The sequence below is a fragment of the Rhinatrema bivittatum genome, chromosome 2 (assembly GCF_901001135.1).
Source record: "Rhinatrema bivittatum chromosome 2, aRhiBiv1.1, whole genome shotgun sequence".
Classification (NCBI taxonomy): domain Eukaryota; kingdom Metazoa; phylum Chordata; class Amphibia; order Gymnophiona; family Rhinatrematidae; genus Rhinatrema; species Rhinatrema bivittatum.
The window spans coordinates 6,095,320-6,107,353 of NC_042616.1; the positions used below are offsets into that span (position 1 = coordinate 6,095,320).

At 42.7% G+C, this 12,034-nt stretch overlaps 1 protein-coding gene across 1 annotated transcript; it reads left to right on the plus strand.

The window, feature by feature from the left end:
• The first annotated feature begins 483 nt into the window (after window positions 1–483).
• LOC115083455 (gastrula zinc finger protein XlCGF57.1-like) lies at window positions 484–10,073 on the plus strand. The gene is made up of 4 exons (XM_029587281.1): window positions 484–633; window positions 6,003–6,488; window positions 7,624–7,747; window positions 8,634–10,073. The coding sequence occupies exons 2-4, from the start codon at window positions 6,081–6,083 to the stop codon at window positions 10,049–10,051; spliced, it is 1,950 nt and encodes a 649-aa protein (XP_029443141.1). The 5' UTR covers window positions 484–633; window positions 6,003–6,080; the 3' UTR covers window positions 10,052–10,073.
• Window positions 10,074–12,034: the final 1,961 nt, after the last annotated feature.

Below are 12,034 nucleotides of genomic sequence, written 5' to 3' on the forward strand. Positions count from 1 at the left end.
TAGATCCGGGGAAAGCGAATTCCAATGGAGCGGACCTGCTGTCAAAAGTGCTCGCTTGTGAATAGAGTTGTGGACCGAGGATTTTTTTGGGGGGGGCTTTGAGCGAACCTTTGTGGGCGGTTCTGGTCGGCCTTGCAGTATCAATATTTTATACTTCTTGATCTATTAGGGAAATTTATGAACATGCGGGGGAGGGGCATACACCTCTGTCAGCTCCCCCACACGTGAGTGCCCAGCCCTCCTCCCAGCCCAGAGCCAGGGAGGAGGAGGGGGTGGGGATCCCCCTTATGCCCCCGAAGCAGGGCCCACATTGTGCAGCTCCGGCTCCCTCACACCCAGCGGGGAGGTCACTCGGGGCTGCAGGAAACAACATTTGGGCGGCTGGGGTCAGTGCTGGGCTGGCACCCGAGCAGCTCTGCCAGGAGTCGCAGAGTGATGAGTCATCAGAGGCAGCAGCCAATCGGAGGCGGCAGGAGGGGCGGAGCCTGCAGAAGGGGGCGGTGCCTGAGGAAGAGGAAGACGCATGAGGTCAGGCAGAGGGAGAGCTCCTCCCCCTCCCACGTGCTCCTAACCCGGGAATTTCCTTTTCTTAAGGAGAAATCAGCGATTGCAGTAAAAGCTCAGCCCCGCAGGGTAAGCGCGCGCTCTCTCTCTCCCCCCCCCCCCCCCAGAGGGGGTTTAGCCCCGAGAGTCTGCGCTCAGAGCTCACAATTTTACTTGCACTCAGAGACCTGAGCCCTGTCCTTTGTGCTCTCTGTGAGCTGTAATTGTACTTTACAGTTATTATTTTGTCATTTCTATTCCTCTTTTCCATTTGATATTCCTTATTGGGTGAGGGTCTCTCTCTCTCTCTCTCTCTCTCAGAAACCTGAGCCCTGTCCTTTGTGCTCTCTGGGAGCTGTAATTGTACTTTACAGTTATTATTTTGTCATTTCTATTCCTCTTTTCCATTTGATATTCCTTATTGGGTGAGGGTCTCTCTCTCTCTCTCTCTCAGAAACCTGAGCCCTGTCCTTTGTGCTCTCTGGGAGCTGTAATTGTACTTTACAGTTATTATTTTGTCATTTCTATTCCTCTTTTCCATTTGATATTCCTTATTGGGTGAGGGTCTCTCTCTCAGAAACCTGAGCCCTGTCCTTTGTGCTCTCTGGGAGCTGTAATTGTACTTTACAGTTATTATTTTGTCATTTCTATTACTCTTTTCCATTTGATATTCCTTATTGGGTGAGGGTCTCTCTCTCTCAGAAACCTGAGCCCTGTCCTTTGTGCTCTCTGTGAGCTGTAATTGTACTTTACAGTTATTATTTTGTCATTTCTATTACTCTTTTCCATTTCATATTCCTTATTGGGTGAGGGTCTCTCTCTCTCAGAAACCTGAGCCCTGTCCTTTGTGCTCTCTGTGAGCTGTAATTGTACTTTACAGTTATTATTTTGTCATTTCTATTACTCTTTTCCATTTGATATTCCTTATTGGGTGAGGGTCTCTCTCTCTCTCTCTCAGAAACCTGAGCCCTGTCCTTTGTGCTCTCTGTGAGCTGTAATTGTACTTTACAGTTATTATTTTGTCATTTCTATTACTCTTTTCCATTTGATATTCCTTATTGGGTGAGGGTCTCTCTCTCAGAAACCTGAGCCCTGTCCTTTGTGCTCTCTGGGAGCTGTAATTGTACTTTACAGTTATTATTTTGTCATTTCTATTACTCTTTTCCATTTGATATTCCTTATTGGGTGAGGGTCTCTCTCTCTCAGAAACCTGAGCCCTGTCCTTTGTGCTCTCTGTGAGCTGTAATTGTACTTTACAGTTATTATTTTGTCATTTCTATTACTCTTTTCCATTTGATATTCCTTATTGGGTGAGGGTCTCTCTCTCTCAGAAACCTGAGCCCTGTCCTTTGTGCTCTCTGTGAGCTGTAATTGTACTTTACAGTTATTATTTTGTCATTTCTATTACTCTTTTCCATTTGATATTCCTTATTGGGTGAGGGTCTCTCTCTCTCTCTCTCAGAAACCTGAGCCCTGTCCTTTGTGCTCTCTGTGAGCTGTAATTGTACTTTACAGTTATTATTTTGTCATTTCTATTACTCTTTTCCATTTGATATTCCTTATTGGGTGAGGGTCTCCCTCTCTCTCTCAGAAACCTGAGCCCTGTCCTTTGTGCTCTCTGGGAGCTGTAATTGTACTTTACAGTTATTATTTTGTCATTTCTATTACTCTTTTCCATTTGATATTCCTTATTGGGTGAGGGTCTCTCTCTCTCTCTCTCAGAAACCTGAGCCCTGTCCTTTGTGCTCTCTGGGAGCTGTAATTGTACTTTACAGTTATTATTTTGTCATTTCTATTACTCTTTTCCATTTGATATTCCTTATTGGGTGAGGGTCTCTCTCTCTCAGAAACCTGAGCCCTGTCCTTTGTGCTCTCTGTGAGCTGTAATTGTACTTTACAGTTATTATTTTGTCATTTCTATTACTCTTTTCCATTTGATATTCCTTATTGGGTGAGGGTCTCTCTCTCTCTCTCTCAGAAACCTGAGCCCTGTCCTTTGTGCTCTCTGGGAGCTGTAATTGTACTTTACAGTTATTATTTTGTCATTTCTATTACTCTTTTCCATTTGATATTCCTTATTGGGTGAGGGTCTCTCTCTCTCTCTCTCAGAAACCTGAACCCTGTCCTTTGTGCTCTCTGTGAGCTGTAATTGTACTTTACAGTTATTATTTTGTCATTTCTATTACTCTTTTCCATTTGATATTCCTTATTGGGTGAGGGTCTCTCTCTCTCTCTCAGAAACCTGAGCCCTGTCCTTTGTGCTCTCTGTGAGCTGTAATTGTACTTTACAGTTATTATTCTGTCATTTCTATTCCTCTTTTCCATTTGATATTCCTTATTGGGTGAGGGTCTCTCTCTCTCTCTCAGAAACCTGAGCCCTGTCCTTTGTGCTCTCTGTGAGCTGTAATTGTACTTTACAGTTATTATTTTGTCATTTCTATTACTCTTTTCCATTTGATATTCCTTATTGGGTGAGGGTCTCTCTCTCAGAAACCTGAGACCTGTCCTTTGTGCTCTCTGTGAGCTGTAATTGTACTTTACAGTTATTATTTTGTCATTTCTATTACTCTTTTCCATTTGATATTCCTTATTGGGTGAGGGTCTCTCTCTCTCTCTCTCTCAGAAACCTGAGCCCTGTCCTTTGTGCTCTCTGTGAGCTGTAATTGTACTTTACAGTTATTATTTTGTCATTTCTATTACTCTTTTCCATTTGATATTCCTTATTGGGTGAGGGTCTCTCTCTCTCTCTCAGAAACCTGAGCCCTGTCCTTTGTGCTCTCTCTGAGCTGTAATTGTACTTTACAGTTATTATTTTGTCATTTCTATTACTCTTTTCCATTTGATATTCCTTATTGGGTGAGGGTCTCTCTCTCTCTCAGAAACCTGAGCCCTGTCCTTTGTGCGCTCTGGGAGCTGTAATTGTACTTTACAGTTATTATTTTGTCATTTCTATTACTCTTTTCCATTTGATATTCCTTATTGGGTGAGGGTCTCTCTCTCTCTCTCTCAGAAACCTGAGCCCTGTCCCCTGTGCTCTCTCTGGGAGCTGTAATTGTACTTTACAGTTATTATTTTGTCATTTCTATTACTCTTTTCCATTTGATATTCCTTATTGGGTGAGGGTCTCTCTCAGAAACCTGAGCCCTGTCCTTTGTGCTCTCTGGGAGCTGTAATTGTACTTTACAGTTATTATTTTGTCATTTCTATTACTCTTTTCCATTTGATATTCCTTATTGGGTGAGGGTCTCTCTCTCTCTCTCAGAAACCTGAGCCCTGTCCTTTGTGCTCTCTCTGAGCTGTAATTGTACTTTACAGTTATTATTTTGTCATTTCTATTACTCTTTTCCATTTGATATTCCTTATTGGGTGAGGGTCTCTCTCTCTCTCAGAAACCTGAGCCCTGTCCTTTGTGCGCTCTGGGAGCTGTAATTGTACTTTACAGTTATTATTTTGTCATTTCTATTACTCTTTTCCATTTGATATTCCTTATTGGGTGAGGGTCTCTCTCTCTCTCTCTCAGAAACCTGAGCCCTGTCCCCTGTGCTCTCTCTGGGAGCTGTAATTGTACTTTACAGTTATTATTTTCTCATTTCTATTACTCTTTTCCATTTGATATTCCTTATTGGGTGAGGGTCTCTCTCTCTCTCTCAGAAACCTGAGCCCTGTCCTTTGTGCTCTCTGTGAGCTGTAATTGTACTTTACAGTTATTATTTTGTCATTTCTATTACTCTTTTCCATTTGATATTCCTTATTGGGTGAGGGTCTCTCTCTCTCTCAGAAACCTGAGCCCTGTCCTTTGTGCTCTCTGGGAGCTGTAATTGTACTTTACAGTTATTATTTTGTCATTTCTATTACTCTTTTCCATTTGATATTCCTTATTGGGTGAGGGTCTCTCTCTCTCTCTCTCAGAAACCTGAGCCCTGTCCTTTGTGCTCTCTGGGAGCTGTAATTGTACTTTACATTTATTATTTTGTCATTTCTATTACTCTTTTCCATTTGATATTCCTTATTGGGTGAGGGTCTCTCTCTCTCTCAGAAACCTGAACCCTGTCCTTTGTGCTCTCTGTGAGCTGTAATTGTACTTTACAGTTATTATTTTGTCATTTCTATTACTCTTTTCCATTTGATATTCCTTATTGGGTGAGGGTCTCTCTCTCTCTCTCAGAAACCTGAGCCCTGTCCTTTGTGCTCTCTGTGAGCTGTAATTGTACTTTACAGTTATTATTTTGTCATTTCTATTACTCTTTTCCATTTGATATTCCTTATTGGGTGAGGGTCTCTCTCTCAGAAACCTGAGACCTGTCCTTTGTGCTCTCTCTGAGCTGTAATTGTACTTTACAGTTATTATTTTGTCATTTCTATTACTCTTTTCCATTTGATATTCCTTATTGGGTGAGGGTCTCTCTCTCTCTCTCAGAAACCTGAGCCATGTCCTTTGTGCTCTCTCTGAGCTGTAATTGTACTTTACAGTTATTATTTTGTCATTTCTATTACTCTTTTCCATTTGATATTCCTTATTGGGTGAGGGTCTCTCTCTCTCTCAGAAACCTGAGCCCTGTCCTTTGTGCGCTCTGGGAGCTGTAATTGTACTTTACAGTTATTATTTTGTCATTTCTATTACTCTTTTCCATTTGATATTCCTTATTGGGTGAGGGTCTCTCTCTCTCTCTCTCAGAAACCTGAGCCCTGTCCCCTGTGCTCTCTCTGGGAGCTGTAATTGTACTTTACAGTTATTATTTTGTCATTTCTATTACTCTTTTCCATTTGATATTCCTTATTGGGTGAGGGTCTCTCTCAGAAACCTGAGCCCTGTCCTTTGTGCTCTCTGGGAGCTGTAATTGTACTTTACAGTTATTATTTTGTCATTTCTATTACTCTTTTCCATTTGATATTCCTTATTGGGTGAGGGTCTCTCTCTCTCTCTCTCAGAAACCTGAGCCCTGTCCTTTGTGCTCTCTGGGAGCTGTAATTGTACTTTACAGTTATTATTTTGTCATTTCTATTACTCTTTTCCATTTGATATTCCTTATTGGGTGAGGGTCTCTCTCTCTCTCTGTCCCATGTGTGACTGAGGTGAGGGATTCAGCTCATGTGTAGTCTTTGTGTCAGGATCTGCCCCAGTCCTGCTTGTTCTGTTCTCCAATAGATTTTTATTTATGTAAAAACATTTCTAAATCAGGGATGACAGAAAGCTCATTGTGCAGCTGCTCTGGGGCCTGTTGCCTTATTTCCAGTGTCGCCGTTTCATAGGTTAAATTGTTGCTGGGTGAGTGTTGGGTGTGATTGATTGATTTGGTTTATTTATTTGATTTATATTCTGCCTTTTAGTGCTGTTTAGCTGTGATGGGCTTGATACAAAGGTGCTGAGTGTGTTTTCTGCAGGGTTTTGTGTTACTTCCCAAAGTGCCTGGTACAGGAGGAAGTTAACTCTCCACATTTTCTTTTTCTCTCCTCCTCAGCCCTCCCTGTCTCTGCTGATTGTATGGAATAGAAAGGAAACATCTCATCTGTCTCTTACGGAGGTTCCTGTCAGACCCATGGATGGTTTTGTTGGTCCTGGGACTTCAGTGCTGGGGTCCAGACCTGCCGGGGTACAGGGGTCACAGTCTGTAGCTCAGACTCCTCGCCTGCAGCAGTACAGGAAGGTTATGAAGACAGCACTGGGAGTTTTCCCTTCACCAGAGCCCGATCCCTCCTTGGTGAAGGCTGTGGCTGATCCCCCAAGATCAGAAAATGTTACAGGGGTGGCTGTGTCCCTTTTCCCCGATCCACTGCAGCCCAGAACTTTGGACTCTTTGTGGATGGTTCTGGTGCGTCTGGAAGCGACACTTGGCAGCAAGTTGAAAAGGATTCAAGGGGAAATCTCCTCACTGGAGCTGCGCTCGGTGACCCAGGAGAAGAAAATCTCTGCTCATGCTAAACGGCTGCAGGCGTTGGAGAACAAGGTAGCACATTTATTCCCAAATTCTTCTGCCTCCCTTCAAGATAGTGTTTCACTCAGAAGGAAAACTTAGAAGTTAAAAAATGTTTCCAAAAACTAAGCCTACGTAAGTAGGCTTCACCAATGAGAAGCGAGCATAAGTGTCAGACAATATTGTCATAAAGATATACAAAAGAACATAGCGCATACATCAGGGATGTGATCGACCAGCTGCACCAGCTCCGAGAGTATTGGGCATGGAATGTGTTTGGCTCCATGATAAGTATGGCAGCCACACTTTATCGAATTTGTCCCTCCTATCTGTGCCCTTCTCCTCTCCCCCCCCCCCCCCCCCCCCCGATTCCTGACTCCATGCTTTCCTCCTGACTGCACCGTGTGCTTGTAACAGACTTCCTGAGCCACTGCGTCCTGCTCCCTCTCTCGCCTGATTTATATCCTGTCTAAATCCCACCTTTTTGAGGCTGCTTTTAAATCTTAGACCTGATTATCTCCCCTTACAGCCTCATTCATCTTTAACCGTTTTCTTAATAAAAGAAATTCCTCAAGACTGTCTGGTTGTCTTGATTAGATTGTAAGCTCTCCTGAGCAGGGACCATCTTTTATGTGTGTTTTGTGCAGCACTGTATATGGTTTTACTAATTTTGAGTGAGGGGATCCACAGGAGGCAGAGAGGGAGTGAACCAGGGTTTGCTGTGAGGGAATGGGGTATGAAAGGTAGTATCCACTCCAGATACCACATACTTTAGGTTAACCATTGGATGTGCGTAGGAGAGAACGGCATCAAAGATGACCCAAGGTTAGGAGCTGAGCAGTCAGGAGGATGAGAGCACAGTGACTTCTCCTGATGTGACAGAATCAGATGTTCCTGAGGTTCTGGGTAATGATCTTGGGTTTTATTATTCACTGATTTATCCAGGCAGAGGCATTTGATATTCTGTGTCTCTGGGATCAGAGAATCTTTCCATAGTTAGACTTGCAAACCCTGAGGTCCAGAGAGGAATCTGACTCCAGGGGAACAAGTCTGGAAGTTCCTTGGGATGAGGGTTCCTGGTGTCCCCTCTTCCATGATAAAATGATAAGAGATTACAGCCAGCTGAGCCCCTCCATGTGTCCCTGAGCATTTCTGGTTTGTGTTTCAGGTGCCGGTGATGTTTGAGGACCTCGCTGTCTCTTTCTTCCAGGAGGAAGGGGGTTGTTTAGATGAAGGACATAAGGAGCTTTACAGTGATGTGAAGGAGAATTATGAGATCCTGAGCTCTTTAGGTAAGGATTGCATTATCCTTTTTTCCCTGGGTCAGCTCCACACCAGAGATGTGCAAGCAGGCCTGGATTTATGAATAGGTTCATGAAGTCGGTCCTCAATCCCTCTCCTCACAATTAGTAGATAAGCCCAGAAGAACCAGACCCACAGGCATCCTAAAGGAGGGACCTGTGTGATCTCAAGCGTTCCTGCATTACAGCAGGTTTATTGCTGTCAGATAAAAATGTCACGTAATTGGTGGCAGTGGAAGGTATGATCACAACTCCTGTGTTAAAAGATCTTCACTGGCTCCCTGTGCAGAGTCGCTCTTAGTTGAAACTGATGGTGATATTCAGAAATAAGGGGTTTGAATTCTTCTAAGTTAGGACGTTGTGAGCCATTGATATCATTGAGGGCTAAAGGGACAGGGATGCTTCTGTTCCCTCTGCTCCTGAGTATTGATTGCTACTAACATGTAAGAGAGCTTTTAATTCCTCCTGCTCTTCCAGCTGAGTTCAGGATGGAGGGTGATTTATGAATGTATGAAAACGCTATTGTGTAAAGATGTTTTCATTTATCCATTTTATGTTATGTTGTTTTATTTGTAACTCAGTGTGCAGTTATCTTTGTAATCCATCCTGAAGAATTGCATTGCAGGAGGCAGGATATAAGTTTTTTTTTATAAATGTATGAATAATTAAAATAAATCACAGGAGCTCTATAAAAACATCACACAGGAGTTTTCAGAGGTGACTCCTAAAGTTTATGCTACATCACCATATTCTCTAATAACAGAGATCCCATATAGCCATTGTACAATCCTTCAAAAAGTCTGACCCTAACTCATTGAAAGCTTTTCATGCCATTGCCACTGACACATGATTAATTTCTCCTTTTTATAACCAACAGACAATGAGGTATTACAAGAAGAGAAGGGGGAGGAGAAAAGAGAAGAGCACCCTATAGTACTAGCACTTATATCAGGAAATGTCTGTGAGAATCTTTCCCAGAGGTCTGAGGGGGGAGACACTAGCCAAAGTCAGCAGGAATTGGAGAAGAAGCAGCGAGAACCTGCAAGAAACTCACCAGATGGAGTCACTGCATGTGTGAGAAGTGACAGGGAGCTCACAGACATCCATGAGCACCAGAAACACCTGAGAGCAGAGAGACCCTTCCATATTAATAGTTATCAAATGACTTCTAACTTCCACCAGAGAGACCTGAGAGCAGAGAGACCCTTCCAAAGTACTAACAGTGATCAAATGACTACTGAACTCCAACAGAGAGAGGAGAAAGTGAAAAACTCTTTTCACTGTGACACCTGTGGGAAAACCTTTGATCGGAAATGTCATTTAGTATTGCACCAGAAAACCCACACAGCAGCAAGACCTTTTCCATGCTCTCAGTGTGGAAAATGTTTCAAACATAAGTTAACCCTGAAATTACACCAGCGAATCCACACTCAAGGGAACACATTCACTTGTATTAAATGTAAGAAAAACTTTTCTAGCAGGGAAGCCTTAGTAATACACCGAAGAACACACACAGGACAGAGACCCTCTCATTGCCCTCAAGATGGGAAATCTTACAGCTCTGAGTTCTCTTTATTAAATCACCAGAAAATGGAGACAGAAGAGAGAACATTTTCATGTTCTGAAAGTGGGGAAAACATCATTGACAAGCAAGATTTAATAATAAACCCAAATTCCCAGAAAGAAGAAAAATTATGCATGTGTACTGGTGATGACAGAAACTTATATCAGAAAGAAAACTTCACAGAACAACTAAAATTACAAACAGGACAGAGAGCAATTTCAAGTAATGAGTGCAATGAAAGCTTATGTGAGGGGAAAATCTTTTCAGGGGACAGAAAAAACCTTACTGGTGGGAGACCATTGTCTTGTATTCGATCTGAAAAAAACTTCAATGTGAAGGCAGATGTCGCACAAGAGAAGAAAATTCCCAAAGTAAAATTCCAATTTATATGTACTGAGTGTGGTAAAAGCTGCAGGTGGAAGAGTGACCTCATCATCCACCAGAGAATACACACGGGAGAAAAGCCATTTATATGTAGTGAGTGTGGTAAAGGTTTCAGTCACAAAGGAAACTTCAAAAGTCACCAGAGAATTCACACAGGAGAGAAGCCATTTACATGTAGTGAGTGTGGTAAATGTTTCAGTAACAAAGGAAACTTCAAATGTCACCAGATAATCCACACTGGAGCGAATCCATTTACTTGTAGTGAATGTGGTAAATGTTTCAGTAACAAAGGAAACTTCAAACGCCACCAGAAAAACAATTTACATATGAGAGTGGTAAAAGTTTAAGTAAGAAGATATCTTTCGCATGGCATCAGAGAATATTCACTGGAGTGAAACCAAGTCCTTGTTCTTTTTGTATTAATAGCTTCAGAACAGAGGAAGAAACTGCAAGCCACCAGAGAAGCCACACAAGAGTCACATACAATTCAAAAACTCTCCTATAGTTTTTGGAGTTGTTAAAATGCCCTGATAAAGATATTAAAGAGTGGGATGCAGATGTGAGATTTGCATCGGCCTCATCAAAATCGGCCTGAGTCGCCATCTTACTAAACCGTCAACTCCCTATAAAAATTAGTCAAGAAATCAAAGACCCACAAGGGAAATATATTATCTTGGTTACTGAACTCGATCACCAGAAAGTGGTAATGTGTAATATCTATGCCCCTAACAACTATGAGCCGGGATTCTTTAGAGGCCTTTATACTCACCTACTCCCATACTCCACTGATACCTTGATAATAGGGGCAATTTCAACACAGTCCGAGACACTCACCTAGATACATCTAAGAGCGGACGTTGTGAGCAGGGGATGGGTAAAGGACCTACTATGTTGGAGAAAAACTTGGATTTGTTAGATGTGTGGCGAACCTTACACCCCACAGAGCATGACTTTACCCATGTCTCACGAGCGCACGGGACCCACTCCCGCATTGACTACTTTCTCATAAGTTCTCAAGCGTTTGCGAGAGTCCGCGAAGCAGGTATTGATAACATAGCGATTTCGGACCATGGGCCGATATGGGTGGATTTGTGGACCTCACTAGTATCTCCCACACCTAAAATATGGCGATATCCATATTTCCTAGCCAATGATGGGAAATTTCGGGAATTTATTCTGAACAAATGGCAAGAACTTATAACCTTGAACAAGGAGCACGAATCCAACCCCGTATTACTATGGTACACTGCAAAAGCGGTGTTGCAAGGTGAGATAATATCATATGTTACCCAATATAGGAAAATGCTTAACCGCCGAATCTTAACACTATCCATACTTGCGCGCGCCAATCTCGCTTTCACTGGGTGGCTGTAGGAACGAAAGAGGCTCGTACTGAATATCTAACTCATCAACATGCCCTAAGCTCATTACTTCACCAGCGGGCTAAAAAGAGCCACTTATATTATCAATTTCGTTTATACCAATATAGTAACAAAGCAGGGAAGATGATGGCTAACTTAATTTGCACTCAGCGCACCAATCACTTTATTTCAGTGTTGCGACCATCTCAGGGTCGGATGGTACGAGACACCCCTTCCATTTTGCAGTGCTTTCGCACTTATTTTTCTAATTTATACACCACAGAGGGATGGAATAATACAGCATGTGATAAATTTTGTGCCCATCTATCCTTGCCACATTTAACGCCAGATCAGAAGGAAGGGCTTAACATGCCCATTACAGAAGCAGAGGCTAGCTTTGCTATACATCACTCAAAGGGCTTTAAAGCCCCAGGCCCGGATGAGTATACAGCAGAGTTCTATAAACTTCTGCAGAACTCTATCTCTCCCACATTGGCAGGTGTATTCACGGATTTGATAGATCAAGGCGCCTTTCCCCCAAATGCCAATCTTGCTCACATCACACTTCTACCAAAACCCGGTAAAGACTTGCTCTTGCCAGAATCATACCGGCCCATATCCCTTCTTAATTATGATCAGTAACTATTGACAAAGATACTGGCAGATAGGCTGGCGCTCATTCTCCCTACTCTAATCGGGGACCATCAAATGGGCTTCGTACGCCAGAGATATGCTTTAGCTAATATACGCAGAGTATTAACAGCTATGACAATTTGTCAGCAAATGTCTAACCCATATTTGGTCATTAGTTTCGACGCCGGAAAGGCATTCTATAGAGTGGAATGGGACTACCTGTTTTGTATACTACATAGAATGGGTTTTGGAGGGTACTTTCTCAAGGCAATACACCTACTATATCAGGACCCTCAGGCGGTAATCACTGCCAACGGGGCACAATCACAACCCTTT